We start from the raw sequence: 25,447 nt of genomic DNA, 5'->3' as shown, positions 1-25,447 counted from the left end.
GGCTCTCTGAGCTTCCTGGACTTCCTGGAAGTCTATTTTCTTTGCCAGATTAGGGAGATTCTTCTTCATTATTTTTTCATGTAAATTTTCCATTTCTTGCTCTTCCTCTTCTCCTTCTGGCACCCCTATGATTTGGATGTTGGAACATTTAAAGTTGTTCCAGAGGTCCCTAAGCCTCTCCTCATATTTTTGAATTCTTGTTTCTTCATCCTGTTCTGTTTGAATGCTTATTTCTTCTGCCTGGTCCAAACCATTGATTTGAGTCCCAGTTTCCTTCTTGTCACTGTTGGTTTCCTGTACATTTTCCTTTATTTCGCTTTTCATAGCCTTCATTTTTTTCCTCTATTTTGCAACCATATTCAACCAGTTCTGTGAGCATCCTGATTATCAGTGTTTTGAACTCTGTATCTGATAGGTTGGCTCTCTCATCAGTGCTTAGTTTTATTTTTTTGGAGCTTTGCTCTGTTCTTTCATTTGGGCCATTTTTTGTCTTGGTGTGCCTGTTATATAGAAAGGGACGGAGCCTTAGAGATTCACCATGGTGGGACAATCCACATTGCTGCACTGTGGTACTGTGTGTGGGGGAGGGTGCAGGAGGGAACAATGCTGCTTGTTCAGCTCTCTGCCGGCCTTCAGTCACTCCCAACATTACCCATAAGTTCATTGGGTCCTTCTGATGCAGATTCCTGCATGGGTGGTTTTGTGTACATTCTAGGACCCTGTGGGTCTCTCCAACAAACTCTTCTATGAGGCTGGGAGTTTCTCTCACTGCCTCAACCCCTACAGGTTTTCTCAGTCTGAGGTTTTGAGGCTTTATTTCCCCATGCTGGAACCCTGGGTTGCATGGTCTGTCTCGCTCCCCAGCTGTTACTCCCTGTTTATCTACATGCAAACATGGGACTGCCCAGTCAGTTCACCAGCCACCTCCTTGCCACAAGTCCTCACTGGCCGGCTGCCCATCTCCACTCCTCCTACTGACTGGATGAATGTTTCTTCTTTAACTCCTTGGTTGTTGGATTTCCATACAGATTTTTTTTCTGTCAGTTCTAGTTGTTTTTTGTTTTTAAATTTGTTGTCCTTGTTTCAGTTGTGTGAAGAGGCAAAGTGTACTAACCTACACCTCCATCTTGGCCAGAAGTCCTCAGCTGATATTTTTTAAATAAGGAAATGTTTAAATCTCATTTCTTTTTTTTTTTTAGATTTTATTTATTTTTAGAGAGGGAAGGGAGGGAGAAAGAGAGAGAGAAACATCAATGTTTGGTTGCTGGGGGTTGTGGCCTACAACCCAGGCATGTGCCCTGACTGGGAATCAAACCTGCGACACTTTGGTTCACAGCCCCGCGCTCAATCCACTGAGCTATGCCAGCCAGGGCCATAAATCTCATTTCTTTATGTATATATGCTATAGCTATTTTTGTGTGTGTTTACAATGGGGATTATATTTAATATCCTAAAGTTATAACACTCTAATTTTAATTTATATAGCTTAATTTCAATAACATAGAAAAACTGTTTCTTCACAGCTCTGTTCTCACCCTTTTGGTTACTGGTGTACAAAACTACATACATTGTGTGCCCCAAAACATGAAGTAATAATTATTTAAATACATTTATCTCTATTTTTTCATTTTTTAAGATTTTATTTATTTAGCCCTGCCTGGTGTGGCTCAGTGGATTGAGTACTGTCCTGCGAACCAAAGGGTCTCTAGTTCAAGTCCCAGTCAGGGCACATGTCTGGGTTGCAGGCCAGACCCTCAGTAGGGGTTGTACAAGACTCAACCACACATTGGTGTTTCTCTGCTTCTATTTCTCCCTCCTTTTCCCTCTCTCTAAAAATAAATAAATAAAATCTTTTTTAAATAAAAAAGTTCACTCAATTTTTTTCTTCTGTCCGCTCAAATGTGCCATTGAATACCTCTAGCAAATTTTTCATTTCAGCTATGATACATTTTAGTTCCAGAATTTCTTTTGGGTTTCATGTCTTTATTGACATTTACATTTTGTTCATACCTAATTTTTTTACTTTCTTCACATAAACTTCTTTGAACATTTTCAGACAGTTGTTTTGACATCTTTGTCTATTAGATATACTACCAGGTAATGTTCAGGGAGAGTTTCTGTTGCTTTGTTTTTTCCTATGGATGAGTCATGTTCTCCTGTTTCTTTCTATGCCTGGTGAATTTTTTGGTTATTGAAAATTGAATATCTGGATATAAAATATGGAAATTCTGGAAATCAGATTTCCCCCATCCTCCAGGTTTGTTACTTTTGTTATTGTTATCATTTTTTGCTTTTTTTATTGTTGTAGCTGTCTCTTTCCCAAGGAGCACAGAGTGAATTTAAAGTCTTCTGAGGTCTTTTCAGAGCCTGCCCCTTATCATGAGTATTCATAGTCACTTACTAATTTTCTCTGTGTGTCCTGTTGTTTTTGAATGACCTAGCCTTTACTATCTGGCTCCCAAAAAGAGGCAAGGGGAGAAAAAAATAAAGGTTGGAAAAAGTGCACCAGTCCTTTAAATCTCCTATTAGTTACTTCAGTTGGAAGGAGAGAGGCTTACAACATGAGGGAAGGTATAAAAACATTGACTGTCTGCCTTTTTGTCTACAACTCTGTGATCAGAAGTAGAAATCAGTGATAAGAACATAGATCCTTAATATGTGGAGGACAACATGACTTTTGCCCACCCTGGCCCTGCAGGGTATATGAAAGCTACTCTAGGAACACATTCAAAACTGCCTGCCACCAGGCTGGATTGGGGGCGTGAGTAGCTGCCACTGTGCTAAGAGCCAACGCTGACTGAAATTAACCAAAATTTATCATCTAATCCTTGTTTTGGAAGTTGTTAGCCCTCAATAGACCCCAGCATACTTTAGTAGGCTCCCCACCTATGTCACTTCTAAGAGATACCATAAATTAGTGAATGCCAAAGGTCTCTGTGATATCGCTATTCTTAGTACTGTTTTGGCTTCCCTAGCCACTGTAGTAACCATGCCCACCTTATCTGTGGCATATAAGTGCCACCACATTCCTACCACCCCTGGGTCTCATTGTACCTATTGCATTTAGAGATCTCTGTTTGTTGGTAGACAATCCAACTAGAATTTCTGACCTACAGGGAAGAGCCACCACAGAGCTATTCAAGGATGTCAGGACTTCCTTGAAGAAATAAACTTCCATCTTAAGTTTATTTCTGAGAGCTATCTGATAGTTAATGATAGTTATATCATTGTATCCCCTTGACCCTCCCAGTGTCTGTGGATGAGTAAGACTTAAATGACAAAGCTACTCAGTATTCCAATCTTCCTAAGCCTGTGGGTTTTTTCCTCAGCTTTACTGAGATATAATCGACAAGTAAAAATAATATATAATTAAGGCATACAATATAATGTTTTGGTATATGCATACATTGTGAAATGATTTCCAAATCAAGCTAATTAACACAACCATCACCTCAGATAATTATCCTTCCCCCCCCCCACCATGGTGAGAACACTTAAGATCTATGCTTTTAGCAAATTTCAGTATTACTGTAATAATAAATACAGTAGTATTAACTATAGCCACTGTGCTCTGCACTAGATCTTCAGAACTTATTCATCATGCATGACTGAAACTGTGCCTTTTGACCAACATCTCACCATTTTGCCCCCACCCTGAAGCAAGCCCCTGCAACTACCACCTACTCCCTTATTTTATGAGTTTCTCATTTTTAGCTTCCACGTATAAGTGGTAGCATGCAGTATTTTTCTTTCTGTGTCTGGCTTACTTTAGCACAGTGTCCTCCATGCCCTAAGCCTTCAGAGAACTTCCTGGATAGCAGGGGTCAGCACATTACCACCCACAGGCTGTTTTTGTATGGCCTGCAGGCTAAAAATGGTTTTCACATTTTTTAATTGAAATAAAATAAAAGAATAATACTATTTTGTAATGTATAAAAATGATATAAAATTCAGATTGTAGTGTCAATAAACTTTTTTTGGAACAGTCATGTTCATTCATTTATAAATTGGCTGCTTTTCTGCTCCAATGGGAGGCATGAATGGTTGTAACTGGTACTGGCCTGTAAAACCTAAAACATTTACTATCTGGCCTTTTATTGAAAAAGTTTGCTGACACATGCTCCACAATATACCAAGAACTTCTGACATTTCAACCTAGTATAGGTCACCTTTGGGTCCATATATCAGTCAACCAGGCAAACTGTCAGAGCCACTTTTAGCCCCTCAAGCTCAAAAATTGAATCCAGAGAATCTCTGCTTAGTGAGCCAATATCAATAAATTTGACCTGGGACTTCCAGCCAAGATGGAGGCATGGGTGGACGCATCATACCTCCACGCACAACCAAGATTGGAATAACAAAATTTAGAGGCAGAATAACACCCAGAACTGACAGAAAATTTATCTGAATGGAAGTCGGACAGCCAAGAAGTTGAAATAGACCCGTTCATCCAGACTGGTAGGAGGGGCAGAGACAAGCAGCCAGGCACGGGGTGCAGCACGTGGAGAACAGGGAGAACTGGGCACACAAGGCAACCGGGAGCGCGTAAGGCATCTGGGGCGCGCAAGATCAGAGCAGGTGGACCCTGAATACCCAAGCAGCAGCTGGCAGACCCAGTGAGGTAGCGATTGTGGAGCAGGGCAGAGTGTGCAACTCAGGACCCCAGGGAAGGGACTGAGATTCCATGGAGAACGGAGCTACCACCATTGTTCCCTCTGGACCCCGCCCTCACATACAACATCACAATCTAGCGACTGGGGGTCCCAGCCCTGGTGAACACCTAAGGCTCTGCCCCTCACCATAACAGAAGTGACCAGACCCCTCCCCCCAAATAAAAGAGAGAGAGAGAGATGGCTCAAACAGAAGCACAAATCAGTGCCCCAGAACTCATCCTTTTGAGTGACTAAGAGATAGCTAACCTATCAGATGCACAGTTCAAAACACTGGTGATCAGGAAGCTCACAGAATTGGTTGATTTTGGTCACAAATTAGATGAAAAAATGCAGGTTACCATAAAAGACATGAAGGAAAAGGCACAGGGAACCAACAGTGATGGGAAGAAAACTGGGACTCAAAACAATAGAGTGGACCAGAAGGAAGAAAGAAATAACCAAACAGGAAAGAATGGAGAAATAAGAATTCAAAAAAACAAGGAGAAGCTTAGGAACCTCCAGGACATCTTTAAACGCTCCAACATCCGAATTATAGGGGTGCCAGAAGGGGAAGAGGTAGAGCAATAGTTTGAAAATGTATTTGAACAAATAATAAAGGAGAACTTCCCCATTCTGGCAAAGGAAATAGACTTCCAGGAAGTCCAGGAAGCTCAGAGAAGTTGGACCCAAGGAGGAACACACCAAGGCACATCATAATTACATTAGCCAAGGTAAAAATGAAGGAGAGAATCCTAGAAGCAGCAAGAGATAAGGGGACAGTAACCTACAAAGGAGTTCCCACCAGACTGTCTGTCAGCTGATTTCTCAAAAGAGACCTTACAGGAAAGAAGGGGCTGGAAAGAAGTATTCCAAGTCATGAAAGACAAGGACCTATATCCCAGATTACTCTATCCAGCAAAGCTTTCATTTAGAATGGAGGGGCAGATAAAGTGCTTCTCAGATAAGGTCAAGTTAAAGGAGTTCATCATCACCAAGCCTGTATTTTATGAAATGTTAAAGGGACTTATCTAAGAAAAGAAGATTAAAAAAAAAACATGTGTAGTAAAAGGACAGCAAACTCACAATTATTAACAACCACACCTAAAGCAAAACCAAAAGAAACTAAGCAAACAAATAGAACAGGAACAGAACCACAGAAATGGAGATCACATGGAGGGTTAGCAACAGGGGAGTGGGAGGAGGAGAGAGGGGGAAAAGGTACAGAGAATAAGTAGCATAGATTGTAGGTAGGAAATAGACAGGGGGAGGGTAAGAATAGTATGAAAAATGTAGAAGCTAAAAAACTTGTAAGTATGACATATGGACATGAGCTAGAGGGGGGAAGTGGGTAGGAGAGGGTGTACAGGGTGGAGGGGAGTGAAGGGGGGAAATGGGACAACTGTAATAGCATAACCAATAATATATATTTTTAAATAAATAAATAAATAAATTTGACCTGATCTAACTTTATATTCTCCCACCTAATTCCACACCCTTAAGACCTATTTCCACACATATTTTCCAGCTTTATGTTGATAAAAATTGGCAATTGTTTTGGTGTTACATTGTACCTCTTTGTGGATCATACCTAACCCTTTGGATTCTGTTGAGATGTGGGTCTAGCTATAGGTGTTAGAAGCAAGAAGCGGCAGTAGGAATAAGCCCTGGCAAGGATCTACAGGGTCTTTTCAGGCAAGTACCTTAAAGAAGGCCATTATAGTTTCTTCACGCCAAAGGAGATTAGCCTTCTCAGACAGGGTTTCAGACTGCTTCTATGAACAAAGAAGATTCGTCAGAATTTAGGGGTTTTAGGTCCCCAGGTTTATTAGAATCTGCTCGTATGTCCTCATCCCAATTTTTAGTGTCCTATACCTTCCTAATCAGTATCTTAACTTGAACAAGAAAGACCCTGTGAGGTTGAACGTTCCATTGGTGTTGTAATCCAGTTGACTGCAGGGTTTGACTTTGAGTTTGGCTTGCAGAACTCTCAACCTTGCAGCCCTAGGAAATGAGGGTTTCTTTCAGTGCAGTCACAGAAGCTGTGAAGCCCCTTATACAGATTTTGAGCTGGAATTTCAAAGCTTTGAGCTCGCCATTTTCTTTCCTGAAGTGTTTCACCACAGTTAGAAGCAACCAACCAACACCATTACACTCTTTATTTTCACTAAATTGCTCTGTGGAAGCAAATACTTGGTCATCTAGAGCCTTGCCTTCTTTAGGTACCTGATACAGGGAGCCCCTGGTAATGGTCTGAGTAACTGTTTTCCCACTTCAGGCTGTGACCTATCATTGTCCCCTTACCACTGAAAACAGGGTCGTTACTGACTAAATGCAATTAGATCAGGGAACCAATTCCAGGAAACCCCGGACTCATCCTTAAGATACTATTCTTCTGGAACCACCCTGAGAACAAATTCTGTGTCAGCAAAGCACAACCAATAATACACATGCACACACGCTATTTGTTGCAGGGATTTGACCTTTCACAATTGTGGGAGCTAGTTAAGCTTCTCTGTAAGTCTGTTAACTCTGTGCTTATGCTGGAACTTGAAGTCCAAAGGCAGATAGTCAGGAAGGTAAGATGTTGTAAGGTTGGAAAGATCAAGAACAATCTGAAACTCACAAGCACAAGTTTGGAGTCCGAGTATGGATTAAACCCCATGTTATTCTTTTTGACTTTGACCTTGATGGTACAGATGTCCTGCTGAAGCCAGGGACCTTCATGATGGAGCTAAGCACACACCTGGCCCAGGAGTGGGAGAAACTGAAGCAGGATCGGTGGGGGGGGGGAGCAGCTGCAGGCCTAGTTGCTGTCTTACATGTAAGTCACAAAAGGCTGCTGCTCCCACCTCTACCCAGCAAATCCCCTATGAGAACATCTCTGTGGCCCTCCCTAACCATAAGCATACACATATAGAGGGAAGGGATTTCTGGAAAATGTAGTTTAACCTGGACAAGTGGACACATTACAAAGCCAACTTGGAGGATGTTGCAAATCCTGTTTAGTCCCCTCCAACAGTAGCTGAAACATATTGATTCACCAACCTCCTTAGAAGCAAACACACCTCACTGAAGCAAGCATTGGAGGTCTCTCCCAACACCCCAAGAAAAGCAGTCTTTTCATATGAGTAAATGGATTTCTTTCAGTTAATGTAATATGGCCTTAATTCTTCCAGAATAAGAACCTTGTCAGTGTTGTACTCAGGAGGCTGGCTGCATTACAGGAGCCACTCCATTAGCTCTTGGCAAGAAATTTCTCCCCTGATATAAGAGTGAAGGAGGAGGCTTCAGTTCAGTCACTGAACAAAAAAAAGTGTCTTATGCCAGAAGGGGATTAAGCAGCAGATGACAGCCTTTGGGGAGCACTGGGGGTACTACTAGATGTCTTTTCCAAGTCTGAGATTCAGTGTTCTGCCTCCTAGAGGTCTTAACAGACTCCAGTATTGTTTCCCTTGATAGTAGTCAAAATGTCCTGGACTTGGTTAAAAGACTGCATTTCCCAGTTTCTTTTTGCAGATAGAAGTGGCCAATCAAAAGCAAGTAGAAATGTTTGAGAAGGGTTCCTGGAAGCTTTCTTTAGAAGGTACTGAGTCACCTAGTGGTGCCTTTCTCCCACCATTTTTTTTTCCTCTTTTTTTTCCCCCCTGACGTGTGACATGAAGGCTGAGGCTCCTGCAGCCACTTCATGATTTTGGAATTAGAGCCACGTGCTAAGGATGGCAGAGCAGTTAGTCATAAGAAGCCTGATCCCTTATGATGTCAAGGAACCCCTTCCTCAGCCTTGGGCTATGCACTTCAGAGTTCTGTTATGTGAGAGAGAAATCACCTTTAAACCACTCTTGTTTCTGGCTTAAGTCTCTTGCAGTTGAATACAGTTTCTGCTTCCAGAATTCCTACTATGTGAGATTACACATTCCCTTCATGGCAAACTGTAGTACTGTTCACCAATATCAAGAAGATTGTAGTTTTCTGCCCTCTTGAACTCAAATATGGCCTTGTGATTTGCTGTGGCCAATGAGATATGAGCAGAAATGATGTGTGTCCCTTCCTGGCAGAGGCTACAAGCACCAGTGTGTGTCTCACCTCGTTCTCTTTTCTTTTTGTCAGTGATAAGCAGATATGTTTCTGATAGAGGCTTCTCCATCAGCTTAGGCTGCAACATTGCTCCCAGCCGACCCATGATGAGCATGCAGTGTGAGTGAGAAACAGACCTTTGTTGTTGTAAACCACTGAGAGTTTGAGGTTGCTTATTACTGTCAATCTTAAGCAGAAATGGGCTGTCTTGATATAGGGAATTAGTGGCTGACAAGCTCTTCGGAAAGCCTAGCTGAGTCTAGACTGCGACTTTGCCAACGATTCTCAGAACATGACTGCAAGGAAAACCTCATTCCTCCCATGTCTCTCCCTCATCCTTACACACAACTGCCACACTCACAATTCTGGTGGTGTGATGGCGAATGTGTAGGGTGTTTTCTCCACATCAAGCAATTCTCTGTGATACCAGCTGGGTGTCCTACGATTCAAACTGACACAGAGTTAGTGCAGACCCCACAGGCTAGGGGCTCAGTCCCACAAGACTGCCCCCACCAATTCAGATGCCAATTGCTACTAGGTCCTCAGATTACCCACAACTTCTGTCCAACTTGGCTACAAATTAGGGGCTCCCATGACTCCCCTTACCTTGGATCTGACTATTTGCTGGGACAACTCACAGAATCAGGAAAAGACTTACATTTACCAGTTTATTATATAGTAACAAATATGATAAAAGATACAGATGAGCAACAAGACAAAGAGATACACAGGGTGAGGTCTAGAAGGGTCCTGAGCACAGGGGCATCTGTCCCATAGAGTTTTGGTGTGCCACCCTCCCAGTACATGGATGTATTCACCAACCTGGAAGCTCTCTGAACCCCATACTATTGAGGTTTATGGAGACTTCATCATGTAGACATGATTGATCATTAATTCAACTTCCAGCCCTTTTCTCCTTACTAGATGATAGAGAATGGGGCTGAAAGTGTTGAGCTTGGACTTCATGGTGACCAGCCCCCATCTGGGAGCCCGCTAAGCATTGCCTCATTAGAACAAATGACACTGCTATCACCCAGGAAATTCTGAAGGATTTAAGAACTCTGCATCAGGAACTGGGGTCAAAGACCAAATATTGGAACAGAAGATGCTCCTGGTGCTCTTATGACTTAGGAAATTATGAGGGTTTTAGGAGCTGCATGCCAGGAACTGAGAACAAAAACCAACATATGTATTTTCTATTATTTCACAATGACCAAATGGATCCATCTAAGGAGCTTCTCCCTCCTCCCCAACTGGCAGGACCCATTGTGCATGGCACCTTCAGAATCCTGTTGCTGCGTCTCTGATCCAGGACCAGACAGTCTTTACCAACCAGGACATAACTGCTGTTTTGTTTTCTACTTTGTTGTGTTTTGTATTGAAGTATACCTAATATGTATAAAGTACACAGATCTTTTTTTTCCTTTTTATTGAATTTATTGGGGTGAATTGGTTAATAAAATTATGTAGATTTCAGGTGTACAATTCTATAATACCTCAAAAAATTAAAAACAGAACTGCCTTATGACCCAGAGATTCCACTTTTGGAAATATATCTGAAGAAGCCAAAAATGTTAATTCAAAAAAAATATATGCACCCCTGTGTTCACTGCAGCTTTATTTACAATGTACACAGCTCTTACGTGTATACTTCAGTCAGCTCTGAGCAATATATACATCCTTGTAGTCTGTACTACTGTCAGGATACACAATACTTCAATCTTTCAAGGACGTTCCCTCATGCACCTTCTCAGTCAACCCCCACCCCCATAGTAGAGAGAGTACAATAGTAGAGGCCTCTATCACTGTCAATTAGTTTTGCTTATTCCACAGCTTCATAGAGGTGGAATTATACAGTCCAAGCTCTTTTGGATCTGACTCCTTTTATTTAAGATACAGCTTTTGAGATTCATTTATGTGTTGTATGCACCAGAAGTTCCTCCTTGTTATTGCTGAGCAGCATTCTACTGCACACATATGCCACAGTTGGTATCCACTCACCTATGCTGATGAACTTTTAGGGTTGCATTCAGCTTTTTTGCTTTTATAAATATTGCTGTGACAAACATTCACATACAAGTCTTTGTGTGGACATCTGGTTTCCTTTCTCTTGGATGGATATCTATGAGTTAAATTGCTGGGTCATATGTTAAGTGTACATTTGCCTTTTAAAGAAACTGATAGTTTTCTAAAGTGACTGTACCAATTTACAGCAATGAAAATTCCACTTGCTCTGTATCCTCTTCAACACTTGGTATTGTTAGACTTTTTTAATTCTAGCAATTTTGTGTGTGTGGTAGAGTCTTGTTCTGGTTTTCATTTACTTTTTATTGATGACTAATGATATTGAGCATCTTTTCATGTGTTTATTGGCCATTTAGATATTCTTTGTGAGTCTGTGTACATAACTGCTTCTTAATGCTCACAGGTTAGTGACTGGACACTGCAGTGGTGTGACCAAAAAACTCAGCACCTTCATAAATATACTGGCAAGCAGAAAATAGCCAATTAGGCAGAAAGATACTCTCTTTTGGCCTTCTAAATCTCATAAAGGGATCTCTACTTAGCAGAGCTGAATCTGCATCTAGAACTTCATCTTAGGGGCATCACGGAAACATAGGATTATCTTTTTTACCTCTACCCCATGGGAGATGGGGTGAGGGCTGAATGGAAGCAGAGTGCCAATCCGCCAATGATCCATGCAATGGGTCAGCATTGCCCTTCCACTGCCCTAGCGGCGGCCAGGTGTTCTCCTGAGCTGGTGAATCCTTGAGTCCAGGCTGTGCTGCAGTGGTGGCACATGAGATGGTTTTGGGCCCCAAATAATACTGACTCACACTGAATCCCTCATGAGAGAGTATATCACTTTTGAATATCTTTTAATCCATCAAATGACATGAAGGAGGGGGGCTCTGTGTAGTAAAAATTAACCTTACCCCAAAAAGATCTGGCTTTTGCCCTTAGCTCCTGAAAGTGAGGCCCTGGAATTTCCTGTCTCTGAAGAGTGTCTTTCTTTACCTGGGGCACTTGGGCCCTCCCAAATAGTTTCTAACTGTGGGACTGATGGTGGGGTCTTTGGGCCACAGGTACCAGCTCAGTCTCCAAAGGGGTTGAAAACTAAGGTGACCGTGTGGGTGATCAGTGATGTCTTTGTGACTGAGCTCCTATAAAAGCTCTGGGCACCAAGGCTTACAGGAGCTTATCTAGTTGGCAGTATTCATGCGTGTTGTCACACACTGTGGCCAGAGGTAGCACTGTTCACAGGTCCACTGGGAGAAGACAACTGGAAGCTTTGTGTTTGGAACTTTCCGGGACTCTGCCCACATGTCTTTTTTTCTTGGCTAATTCTAATCTGGTTCTTTTCACTGTAATAAACTCTAACCTGAATATAATGGCTTTCCATTCATTCTATGAGTTATGAGTCCTTCCAGTGAATTATTTAATGCCAGGGTGGCCTTGGAGACAAACTCACAGTTAGTGGCACAAGTGAGAGTGGTCTTGAGCCTTCCACACTCTGCAGTATCTTTGGGCAGACAATCGCTGGTCTCCCCCAACAGAGCAGGCAGACTCTGGTCTCCCACTCAGGGCCCTCAGCCAACAACTCAGTTTCCAGCTAGAACACAATTAATCCTTTTTCTTGTTTGTTTTTATTGGGTTTACCTTTTTTTCTTTAAAGATTTTATCTATTTTTAGAGAGAGGGGAAGGGAGAGATAGAGGGAGGAAGAGAAACATCAGTGTGTGGCTGCCTCTCATGCGCCCCCCACTGGGGACCCGGCCCACAACCCAGGCCTGTGTCCTGACTGGGAATCAAACCGGTGACCCTTTGGTTTATAGGCTGGCACTCAACCCACTGAGCCACACCAGCTGGGGCTTATTGGGTTTATCTTAATGTCTATCTTCTATTTATATCAAGCAGTACTGGTTTACCATATGATTGTAACTTTTAAAATAAATGTATTTAAGTTTAAAGTGAATTGACCTTATATATGTGTGTGTATATGTAATATACACTATTATATACATAAGAAAGAAATTCCCTCCTGATTATTTAGACATCTGTTCTGATTAGTAGGTGGTGGGTGCCAATCAAAAATATTTTTAGTATTCTCCCTACATGCATATGTGTATCACATATAATATATATCATGTATATATTATATATTATTCATAATTTATGTATATATAATACAGACTATACTCTGCATATTTACAATACATATAACATACAATAAATGTATTTGCTTTCATTGGATTTATCTTTCTGGGTATGTTTTATTTATATGAGGCAGTGCAGGTTTTTCCATACATGATAATGTCTTAAAATAAATGTAGTTAAGTTAATAAGGAAGTTGATTTGTTAAAATAAAAGTAAGTAATAATAATAATACAGGTAGAATGAAATTCCGGCAAAAAATTGAGAGGAGGAAATATATATTTATACTGTTTGATGAACTGATCTTTTCTTTTGTATTTACTACTTCTCTTTCTTTTTCTGATGCTACTCATAGCCCACTAAACTGATTTTGTAATCCACGAATAGGCTGTGACCTTAAGTTTGTGAAATATTGTTACACAAGCACCTGTGAACAGGACCTTGTCTCTTTACTTTGGCATGATGACCCTTTAGCCTGGGTAGAGGCCTCTGCCCCAAGCCTGTGATTCAGAGGGCCCGCTCTGGCCTCTTCTGGTTGAACCCCTCCTCAAAAGCTGCAGAACCCAAGAGCCTTCAAGAAGTGCCCACTGAAGCCTGTGCTCTTCTTAACTGTGCTCTGGGAAACTGGGACCTGGGATTCCCCCCCAAACTGCTCTGAGCCCACTCTAGGGCCATGTGGTCTTCTTGGTGGGTGGGCATTCCCTTAAATCAAGAGGTAGCCTAATCAGTGAGTTAGTGGTGTGGATAAAGGCTGGGAGTGGATAAACTCATGTGTGTGCATGTTGGAGGGATTTGGGTGTCAAGAAAAGGGGTCCACCATGGGTGCGGGACCTCCCTTGTGCTTGCCGTCCAATGTTAGGGGTGAGCTGACATTGGACACCAGCCTCTGTGCCTATGGCAACAGGTGCCTCAAGTTGCCACAGGCAAAATCCAGCACTGACCAGGGTCCCTGCAGCCCTTCCCCCAATCCCTCCCGTTTCACCTCAGGCCAGCTGCATTCACTGTATCTCTTGCCTTGGTTTTGGATGTGTGACCCTCTCACTTCAGTTCTCCAGGAGCCTCTCCCCAGCCTCTGCCACTTTCTTCCACCCTCAGTCATGAATGATCACAGATCATGAAACAAAGATTACAGTGCTTTACTTATTTGCTGAACAGAATGGTCAATGTGGTAGGGCAGTGCCTGGGGAGCTATACAGCCTTCAGGGCAGGCAGAGTTGGGAAGGTAGGGGGCTCAGGCCATCAGCCCTGGCTTTGGCTCCACCTGTGTCTTCCCTCTCAGGCTGGGCTTTAGTGAGTATTCTGTAGGTTCTGAGAGGGGAGGGAGGAGGTGGGCATGGTGAGCTGGTGGTGGCTTGGTCTCTGGTGCCCATCAGGTCATTGGTCCCCACTTCTGATGGGCTCATCTGTTACGATTCCTGCATAATCGTGGCAACTGCCTACACTTGCCACCTGCGGATGAAGGAAATGATCCCATCATGAACTGGAAGATATTAATTTCTGTGTGTGTGTACTCTGGATGCTGAAGGACAAGATGTATCAACTTTGCTGCTCAGGGAGCACCAAGGTAACTCTGAGCAAGGGATGAGAAGCAGATAGAAGAAGAGCCAGTGCAGGGCCCATGGAAGGATCTTCCCACACACACAGAGGAGCACTTTGGAAACATTCCTAACTTGTGAATTATGTATTCATACCACAAATGTTTATTGTGCACCTACTATGTGCCAGACACAGGTCTAGGTACTGCGGACACAGCCAAGAACAACAGTTACTAAAAGCCTTGCTCTAATAGAGCTGACTTTCTAGTAGGGAAGACCAGCAATGAAATAAATAACTAAGTCAACTGTATGGATGGTCATAAGTCAGATGGTGGTGAGCAATATGAAGAAAAAAACAGGAAGGAGGTAGAAGACCTAGAAGAGGCTAGAGGGGGGTCACTTGGACATCTGGAGGAAGGGTATTCGAAGCAGAGTAAACAGTCAGTGCAAAGGCCCTGTGGTAGGAAGGGACAGGTGGGCAGGGAGGCCAGGAGACTGGACTACAGTGAATGAGAGGGGATTTTAGAAGATGAAGGGTATTCCTGGTAAGCATCCTTGTTTCCCTGATCCCTGGCCCTTCCTGGCCTCTTTCCATAGTTATTGGCACATGCTCACCTCAATACTGCGTCTAGGGCTCCTCCCTCTACCTGTTTTTTTTTTAAATCATCTTTCTCATCCTCAGGAATCAGTTCCAATTTTACCTCTTTAGAGGAAGCGCCTCTCCCTGCCCCTCTCAGTCATGTCATGTGGCTTCATTTTCCTCATGCTTACTTTATTATCTTTCTCTATATCCACTCTGCTCATTAGTCTCATTAGTGCATTTCCTATTTGTTGTCATCCCCCTTGGAGATGTGAGCTCCCCGAGGGTGGGACCAGCATCATGGCACAGGTTGGGCATAGACTAGGTGCCCACAAATATTTGTCTTTGGAACAATTTATGGCTCCAGAACTAACACTCAGGCTCTGTCTTCACACAGACGTGAGTCTAGTCCTTTCCTGATTCTTAACGTGCCATGTGACCTTGGGAAAACCCCTCAGCTCTCTGAGCCTCACTCTTCCTATAGGGGAGAGAATAGGGCCAGACACAAAGTCAGGATCAGTAAATACATGCTGCTTGACCCCTGATTCAATGAGGTTTGAGCACGCATTAACAATCTCTTTTTATTATTGTCAGTGTTCTGCCTCCCACCTTAAGACTGAAAAGATGTGGCTGTGCCCATTTTCCAGATAGGGAAGTAGGACAAGAGAGGTATTGAAACTTGGTATAGGTTAAGCAGCTTAACTGAGAGCCTGCAAACTGGCGGCCTCCATGTTTTATTTAGTGTGCAGCATTTTAAAAACTTCTTTAAAAATTAGTTTCTCTGCTTGTGAGTCTCTCTCTGCTCCCTTCCTCATGTTCTGCTGGGTCTTGGGAGGCTGACCTGAAAGGCTACAGTCCCAGCCCCTCACCCTCTACTTGAGCATTGGCCGGGAGGCACCAGCAGGAGAAAGGAGGGAAGGAGGGGAGAGAGGTTTATTACCTGTTCAGTCCCCTCCACCCTGTGTCCTCCTGGCTGGGTTACAAAGACACAGTGGCTGCAAACCTCTCTGATGGTTCCATCTTTCACCATGTCCCAGAACAGCCATTAACTCCCCTGCCACTAGTCCTGGAGGCTGCACCATCCTGTTATCCTGCTGCCACCATGTGAACGAGTCCAAGCCAATGAGAAGGAGAACTGAGTGCCTGACTGGCAGCTGACCTCAGATGTGTGAATAAATCAAGCTGTGACCAGAAGAACCACCCAGCTGAACCCAGCCTGTATTTCCAAACTGCTGAACTGAAGGCTAGGTAAATGGTTGCCATTTTAAGCCACTGAATTCTGTGGTGGTTTGCATGCTATGAAACTAAGGGATATGCCTCATTTAAAATCACCTTACACAGGGGTCTTCATGAAGCTATCCCCCGACCCCAGGTCAGAGTGTACGCTAAGGCTTCCTTCCTCCCAATCTTGATGCCCCTCCTGCCCAACGCCCATTCTCACTAGTGAGGATGACAATGCCTGTGATGAACAGCACAGCTGCAACCAACAGCCCATGTTTCCGGAGAGTGACCTCGTCTGCAGAGAGAAAAATGGAAAGGTGTGTTGAGAAGGCCTTCACCCTTCCTCCCCCTGCATCCTCCATGGGTAACTTACCATAGGAGAAGGGGTCATCCTCACTTGAACCTATAGGGGACAGACAGGGAGCAAGTCAAAGTTCAGCAAAGGTTTGTGGAGTGAATCAGTCAATGACAGGGTCAGGGAGAAGGGAAAGCTGTATCTCAGCATTGCTGCACCCAGAAGAAAACCCAAAGTCCTCATGTGGCACAAAGTCTGGCTCGACCACCTGTGATCTGCCAGACCACGCTCAGCCCAGGACCTTGGCACTGGCTGCTTCCTCCACCCAGAGCCCTTCCCCAGATATCTTCATGGCTTTCCCTCCAACCCCTCCTCAGAGGGGTCTTCCTGGCCCTTTACACAAATGCTGCCCAGTCACTCTCTCAGCTCAGCCCTGTTATATTTTTCTTGAAAGAACTTTAAAACCACATGACGTATAATCAACATGGTTATTATTTATTGTTTCTCTCTCTGCACTGGAATGTCTGCTCCCTGAGGACAGATATTTTTGCTGTCTTATTCACTGCTGTGAGCCTGGCACATAGAACAGTGCCTGGCACATAGGTGGGTGCTCAATAAATACCTATTGAATGAATGAATGAATGAATGAGACACATGGGCATATCATTTCCACCTGTTCATTGGGGTTGGCTGGTCAGGAAGTGGAAGATAGAACCACAAGGAGAAGAATCATGGTGTCTCTAGAAACATCTCCTGGTTGACCCCCAAAATGATCTCAGATGCACAACTCCAGAAGAGAGCAGAAGAACCAGCCAGCTGAGCCCAGACTTCCAAATTGCAGACTCAAGTTTAGCCCAAGAACTAAACAAATGGTTCTCATTTTAAGTTACTGAGTTTTGGAGTGGTTTGCATGCAGCATTCATTTACGTATTCATTTATCTATTCAGATATTTATTGCATGTCTACCTTCTGCACAGTACCCACCCTCTGCCAGCCTTGAAGTTATATATTCACCCAACATATGTTTACTGAGGACTATTCTGTGCTGGGCAGTATTCCAGGTGCTATAAACACACAGTGAGCTGGAAATAGCTTGTTTCCAATCTGGGGAGTTACTGACCAGTTGTCCTGAGGGCAGGGTCTGCCTCGAAGTCCTGGTCTGGAGACTGCTTGGAGGGTGTGATGCCTTTAATGGGATCAGCAGGGTAATTGGCTAGAGATGGTGGAGGGCAGCAGTGAGCCAGGGAGAGAAACAAGGGGCATCAGTTAAGGTCTGTATTTGTGAGAAACCCCTCTCCCACATCTACACATTCAGTGGGCAGGAACAGGTGTCCCCTACTCTAAACCCTGAAGCCAGTGAGGAATGGCAGGAATGGATATATTGAAATAAGCCCACACCCCTTGGTTAAAACCAGTTGCCTCAACCTCCTGACTCATCTCCTAGGATGCTGTGGACTGACCCAGAGTCCTGGAAGTAAAGGATGATATCTGTCATAGCCAGGCTGGGCGCCTCCAGGACCCTGGCCCTGTTACAGAGCATAGAGGCACTTCTTATAAAACATTTTGAATATCACCTTTGCTCCCAGGCCAAAAATATCAGAGGGTTCCTCTCTCTGAAAAAAATCAATGCCCCCCAAGGCCTGCCCCTCTGGCACTGAGAAATGCCTTCAGTGAAGCGGCTGTTGCTGTCTGATAACCAATCTCAGCACCTCACCTTCAAAATATGAACCATTGGCCAAGGATTCTGACATGTTTGGGAAAGCCTTTCCCAGAGGTAGGCAAGATCCACAGCAGAAACAGAGGTAGGATTTCAGAAAATGTAGGGGATAGTCTGGGCAGCATGTGGTGCTCAGACACCCCGGCACTGAAGAGCCTGGGCTCAAATTCTAGTTCTGCCCTCTAGGGCTGTGGCCTAGGGCCAGCAGAGTAACCTCTTAGGCCTCAGCTCCTTCCCTGTAAAATGGTGTTAAGATAGTTCCCACCACATAGGGTGGTTGTGAGCCTTGAGTGAATACATGAAAGCTTAGTACAGTGTCCAGCACCAAGCAAACGCTCAGCTAATGTTGGCTGTTATTACCTACTTGGCAGTCACTCCTCCATTCTTTTGGGAACAGCTTTCTCTTTCTTGAGTTGGTGGGGGACAGAGAGGTGGGGGTACAGCTCCAGCCTCCCTAGCCTATCTTGTTCTCCTACTGTAATGCAGGCCACAAGAGGAAGCATGTGACCCAGTCTTACCTTTCCCTGGGACCTTGCAAACTCCAAGCAGGGATTCTGAGTGGAAGCTAAGTGAAGCTTGGGAAGCTCTAGCCAACAGATGATAGGAGCCATTTCCTCACAAGGTGGAAGACAAGATCCAGCGTAAGAGAAAGAAAGATGGAGGAAGAGAGGTGCTGGGGGTTTTTGCGCTCAGGCTCTGGACCACTCTGAGGCTCAGCAATGCTTTTACAATTTGGCTCCATGACCTGTGAGCCCAGCTGAATTTCTGTCCCATATAACAAGGAGTATGGAATAACACATAGTAAGTCATGTCAGCAAGGACTTGGAACAAGTGAATCAGAGATGTGAAGATATTTTCTCAATTGGGAATTGTGGACAGAGTTGCCCACCCCCACCCTGACTTGGGGAAGTCCCCGGGACCCTTTATTTCTATCTGTCATAAAATTGTTTTAATAGACAGATTATGTCAGAATGAGGTATTTTACTGCAATCACTGGAAAATTATAACAATTATAAAAATTGCCATAGGGAAATGGCATGACCTTAGAAGTGGTGCTCCCACACAGTGCCCAGACTGCACACTGTGGATGTATCTCACTCAGCCTATGAGTGGCTCAAGCTGCAGTACTTTCCAGCAGGGACTGCTCCTCAAATACAGAGAGTCACACAGACATTAGAAGACACTTTCATCTAAGCTCAGCCCCCTTTCCCACACTTATGATAACATTATCTACTCACTGGTTTTAAGGAGAATCACCTTTTCCCTGACTCTTAGTGTGTGAAGTTCAGATAGGGCTGAGAGGTTTTCCAGCCTCAGGGTCGGGGGACAAGACTCAGACCTCATCAATCAGAGCAGTCAATTCCCCAGGTTGCCATTGGTCAGACATGGGCACATGACCCCAACTGGGCCAATGAAAGTCAATTGATGCAGATGATGAGAAAGAAATCTGGCTCCAGCTGATGAGTTTGTGACCTAAACTTAGAACTCCAGGACCATCTTTGCCACCAAGAGGGGAAAAGCCACTTGAGAATGAAGACCACGAGGAGAAGGAGCAAGTCTGTCATGATGACTTGAGCTCCTTGATCCAGCCATGCCTGAACAATTTCACTCAGAATGATCAATTCACTCTGGACTTTACAGGACATAAACAACCAATAAGACTTTCTTTTTAAGTTGCGTTTTCTGTATTTTGCAATTGAAAAGCTTCTGCTCTAACATGAAGACGGAAACATCTGCAGCCACATTTCTAGGTACCAGCCCTGTGACGGAACCTGAACAAGAGAGGGTCCTGAGTCTATGAGGTTTGGAAAATGTTGTAAACTAGATTCCCCTGTTGGGGACACTTGCTGCAAATAAACTGTATTAAGACTCTGATAAATCTCACCTGAAGAAACATGTCTAACTTTATCTCATAGTTTCACAAACACCTTTGGCTGCGAACCAAAAAAAATTTTTTTTGGAAGATGTATTAACAATTCCCCAAACGGGTGCTCTGAGAAACGTCCTTAGGGGAATGCTGACCTAGATAGAGAATTAAACAAAACTTGTATGTTGCTATTCTACTGCTAGGATCTACCTTCCGTCCCCGGAGTTGTGGTTAGAAGCACATCCACTCCTGTCAGGTGCTGCGTCTGGGTTGCTGTTACTTCTGCTGAGGTCAGAGGAGCAGGGAGGGGAGGATAAGAAACAAGTGAATCAGCAACACACAGATCCACAGAACAGCAAGGGGCCCTCTCCCCTGGATCCCACTGGCACAACTTGGAGATGTCCATTAGCCAAGTGGTACTGTGGGAGTGCAATGGGAGACTCACATACTGCTGGTGGCAGGGCAAATTGGTGCAGCTTTGAAAACAAATGTTAGTGTTCATGTCCTTGACCCCATCGTGTTGTGGACAAAAGCAGGGCTGTAGAGTTAGGCTCTTGGACCCTGGTCCCAGCCATGTCACTGACATGCTATGACACCTTGGGCAAGTTACTTGGGCAAGTGAGCTTCCATGTCCCTGTCTGTAATGTGGGGATAATGATCATTTCTACTACCTCAGAGGGTTTGTGTGAGAATTGAATGAGTGATCAAGGGTAACATATTTGGAACCAAAGTGGTGTAAGCAACCAAGGTGCTCATCAAGATATGCACAGCTTCATTAACTGTGCGTGGGCACCCTGTGGAGAACACAGCACTGAAAAAAACCAAGATCAATGTCTCTGTGGGAATGTGGGAGAGCTTCCATACATTATTTCATTGGGTGGCAGGAAGCCAGCTGCAGAATGACAATCATTTAATATCCTTAAGCTCACATGAATACACCTCCCAGTCAGCATCGTTTTTCCAGGTTACACACATGTGGTGCAGTCTCATTGGGGAACTACCCCCAACCCATTGCTAAAGTGGCAGCCTCCCAGAGATGGGGACAGAAAAGGATGAGGAATGAACAAAGGGATTTTGTCTTGCCTACCACATTTTTATTATTTATGAGGAGAATGTGTTTATGCACTACTATATCATTAAACATTAATGGAAAAAATTGAGGAGCACTTTTTGAACTATATTAGACTACAAGAAAAAGTTAAAAAGTGACTTGAAAATTCAAAAAAGGAAAAGTAAAGAAATTAAAGTAAGCAGTACATGGAGTTGGCCTGTGAGAAATTTGTAGGGTGTTTGCAAAGCTGTATTCCTTGACCTGGTGGTGATTATACAGGGGTTCAATTCAGAATAGTTTACTAAGTTGTACATTTATGGTTTTTGTACTTTTCTACATGCATGGTGTTTTTCACAATTCCAAAAGATTTTTTTAAAGAAGTGAGTGGAGTTGGCTGTTCCACCACAAATTAAACCAGGGGATTCAGAGCTGGGGGGCTGAATGGGCAACCAAAAGCCAAGGGTGTCTAAGGAAAAGGGGAAACAATGTCTGCCCCAGACCCACCTGCCCCCACACTGCTGCCTCACTTACCACTAGCCTGCAGGGTTGATGTCTGGAGTTCTGGGTGAACTGTATCTGCAGTCCAGAAACAGGGAGAGAAGAGAGAAAATACTGAAGAAGGTCCATGAATGGTAGGCAGTATGAGGAGATTTCCATAGCAACTAAATTTTGATGTAATGGAAATGAGTTAATTAACCCAGCCACTTCCTCATTGCCTAAATTCAATGCTAGCATCTCCCCCTGCCTCAGGCCCTACCCTCCCACAGATGCCCATTCCTCTTCTCAGTATCCACCTACCCCTGGTAAGAGCCCCAGAACTTCCTTTGGGGAACCATCCTTTACTGACACTTGGTCTCCTTAGTTCATTGGGGCTGGCACCAGCTCTGCTGAAGGTTGAACATGAGACCCAGATCTGGCTAATCCGTTTTCTGTGCCTGTGGCCACAATGATAAGCTCACTGGTGGGCATGTGACCTGAGCCTGGTCAATGATACTCAGTCCTGGGATATTTACTGGATTGAGGAAAGGGAAATTCTCTTTCCTTCAGATTCTTAGCAGGTAATGAAAGCCCCAGATATCTAGATACCATCTTGGTGCTATAAGAAGAGAATCTGCCTGAGAATGAAGCCAACGCAGAGAAAATAGAACCAAGAGATGAGAACAGGTTCCTGATAGCATCATTTAAGAACCTAGATCAAGCCATGCCTGAAGATCTATCCCTGAACTTTCAGTTATACAAATTCAAAAATTTCTGTTTGGTCCAGCTTGAGATTTTTGTTGCCATTGTTACTTGCAATGACAGAAACTTACCAGACCTGTCCCTCTTGCCTCACCTGGGGTTTGAGTCACGGCATGAATGTCCTCAGTGGCTGTGACTGCTAGAGAAATGGATGTGGCCTCCTCCAATGTCTGTCCTGAGAAATCAAGAATGAGAAGCCAGGGAAGAGCCTTGGATCTCCCTCTCATCAATCTGCATCCTTGCCCTCCCTCTGATACCTTGGGTGGTATTTTGAGAGGTCCTTCTGCTGGTGGAACAGCACGCAGCTGTTTGATTGATCAGATTTGTTGGTTTCAACCCATGATCCTGGAATTGTTTTAAGAAGTGCTAATGCCCCAGCACCCTTCCTCCAGCCACCTTTCTTTGCCCATCCTTGTGGGATGGGAGATGGTTCAGCCCAGGTGCTAGAGTCAGCCAGGGCCCTGATCTCAAATTCTGTTCCCAACACCTTCCTTGCCGTATCACCTAGAGCAAATAAAGACCCTGTTCTGAGCCTCAGTTGCCTCAACTGCAAAGGGAGGATAATTGAATCTACTTCTGAGGGCTGTAGAGAGGGTGAAATGAGATGAAGCGGGGAAGAGTCTCCTCTACAACTTAACATGCAGTCAATGCTGGATACAGCTACTGCCTCGCCCTGGCCCAGCCTCCATCCTCTCCCTCCTGGACACCACAGCCATCTCCTCCCTGGTCTCCTGCTGTTGTCCTGCCCCTACAGTCTGCTCCCCAGACACGGCAGAGGAGGAAGCCTGTGAACACCTGAGATAGACTGTGGCCTGGCTGGCTCAGAGCCTCCCCTGGCTGTACCTTTCACTTGGTAAAATCCAAAGTCCTCACCCTGTTTATAAGCTCCCCCTTGATCTGGACCCCTGTCACCTCTCTGACTTCTCTTTTGCCTACCCTACCCCTTGTTCCCCCTAACCAAACCACCTGGCATGCCTGCTGTTTCTTATATTCACCAGACTCACTCATTCCCCAGATACCTGCTTGGCTCATTCCCTCATTTCCTTCAAGTGTCTGCCCACATGTCACCTCCTAGTGAGGTCTTCTCTGACCACCCTATTTAAACAATCCTCACTCCTCTCCTCTATTTTTCGCCATAACACATATCGCCATCTAGCAGTCTATATAATTTACTGATGAGCTATTTATTTTCTCTTTCCAAAATAGAATGTGAGCTCCTATTTTTAAACATTGCTGTTTCCACAATGTATGAAATTAAATCTAGCACATAGTAGCTGATCAACAAATACTTGCTGAATGCCTGAAGGAATACATGAAAATCATTTTATCTAAGAGAACTGGGACAGTCAGGGGAGAGTAGGCTCGGGTTCCAGGGACAGGCACGATGATTGGATTCCAGCCCCTTCACTCACTAGCCTCTGGCACAGGCACTTCCCTTAGCTGAGCCTGTTTCCTCATTGTATAACAGGCAGAACAATATGTATAATACAGTAAAGCTGAACCCAAGGCCAGCTTCTGCACACTGCCATGTAGAAAGCACCTGTCAATGCCACCATAGCTATTGTCTTCAGGGAAGGCTTCCCAAGCAAAGGGGAGACATGTCCAGCTCTTGGACTGGCCCTGGCTCACCCCCTTTGCCTAACTGTGTATCACCTAGGGATCCAGAGAGCTGTTCTGCTGGGACCCCAGGATTCCTGGCTGCTGAGTAGAAAACTGACACCAATCTCCCTGCCAAATCAAACTCAGTTCTTCTTGGAAGTGAATGGAGGCTGCTCAGCAGGACAGGCTCTGGCTAGACTTGTTGGAAGCAGCCACCCAGGTCTGCAGTGTCTGAAAATGGTGTAATATTGGCCCCTTCATCAGGACCCCCACTTCTTGGTACCAGCTCAGTCGGGGGTGGGACTGAGGACACAGGCCAGGGCACTCAGGTAGAGCTGGGGACTCTGAAGCAGGGTGGAGAAAAGGGCCAGGCCTTACCTCTGGTAATGAGAATCAGGCCAACAATGATGAGGAGGTGCAGGCGACCAGAGGGTGACATCTATGGGGAGAGCAGGACTTGAAGTCAGCCATGATGTTAGTGAGGCAGGTCCAGGTCAGCCCCTAGGGATCCTGCTGGCCCCTTCCCCCACCTGAGCAGGTATCTCTGCCTTCAAGGACCCCCTCCTAGGGCTAACAAGAGAGTCTCAGAAGTGAGGCTTCCCAGCCGCCACTCCCCTGTTCTCTCTGTAGGTCCCCAAAGAAAACAAGACATGTCAGACCAAACTGGACTTCCAGTAGCAGCCACTGTACACAGACACCCAGTGTCTGTGAGGCAGAGAAGCACTTGCCCCACTCAGACTGACCCTGATGGCCACCAAGAAGGGTCTGGGGCACAAGAATAGATCCTGCGGCCTCCTCTCTTTTTCTGGGGCTGTCCCCAAGTGGAGGAGTCAGCAAGGAAGGGAAAAAGGAAGAGTGAGTAATGTGCTCCTGATCTCAGAGGAAAAAGTGACTGATGTCAGGACCTCAATGCAGGGACAATAGAACTGGATGCTGGGCAGATCTGGGAAGAAGTGGTCGTGGAGGGACAGAGGAGAGCTGGGCAGAGTGAGGCAGGAGGGAGAGAAGCAGGACAGCCCACGATGTCTGTAATGAAGAGCAGGCCAGAGAAGTGAGCATGAATGGGGGCAGAGAGGATCCGCTAAGACCAGTCTTTACCCACCTGGGCTCGGGCCCTGGGCCGAGGGGAGAGAGTGGAGAAGGGTCGGAGGAGAGACTTACCTCGGAGCCGGGGTCCGAGCAGCCTCGTGGATAGAGGGCAGCTGCCGCAGCTGCGCCCAGGCAGAGGGTGTGGCCAGGAGAGCGCAGGCAGGAGGGCGGGCGGGCGGGGACCCAGACGGGCTCAGTCATTTCCTCTTGGGTTTCCTGACTTCAAGAGCCCGGGGTAGGAGCAGGAGGGGGGTAGACGCCAAGAGTGATGGGGGTGCAGGGGTGAGAAGCAGGGCAGTGACCTCCACCCACACTGCCCGTGCAGGCAGGTCTTAGCTGGGTGGGTCTTCTTTGCGAAGGGGGGCAGGAGAAGG

At 44.9% G+C, this 25,447-nt stretch overlaps 1 protein-coding gene across 2 annotated transcripts; it reads right to left on the bottom strand.

Annotated features, from left to right (window-relative positions):
• Positions 1-13,995: 13,995 nt before the first annotated feature.
• Positions 13,996-25,229, bottom strand: FXYD5 (FXYD domain containing ion transport regulator 5). Of its 2 annotated transcripts, none has more exons than XM_045846569.1 (9): positions 25,146-25,229; positions 24,363-24,423; positions 22,480-22,560; positions 21,678-21,722; positions 20,306-20,380; positions 17,632-17,724; positions 16,590-16,619; positions 16,437-16,511; positions 13,996-14,329 (listed from the first exon to the last, which is right to left on the bottom strand). In XM_045846569.1, the coding sequence occupies exons 2-9, from the start codon at positions 24,421-24,423 to the stop codon at positions 14,280-14,282; spliced, it is 510 nt and encodes a 169-aa protein (XP_045702525.1). In that variant the 5' UTR covers positions 25,146-25,229; the 3' UTR covers positions 13,996-14,279. The 2 variants fall into 2 exon arrangements, with proteins under 2 accessions (XP_045702525.1, XP_045702527.1); XM_045846571.1 differs by having other exon boundaries at positions 20,306-20,377.
• Positions 25,230-25,447: the final 218 nt, after the last annotated feature.

Source organism: Phyllostomus hastatus, unplaced genomic scaffold, assembly GCF_019186645.2.
Source record: "Phyllostomus hastatus isolate PE091 unplaced genomic scaffold, TTU_PhHast_1.1 phas_contig_5, whole genome shotgun sequence".
Taxonomy (NCBI): Eukaryota; Metazoa; Chordata; class Mammalia; order Chiroptera; family Phyllostomidae; genus Phyllostomus; species Phyllostomus hastatus.
The sequence above is the reverse complement of the archived record's forward strand: the minus strand, read 5'-3'. Positions and strand labels throughout refer to the sequence as shown.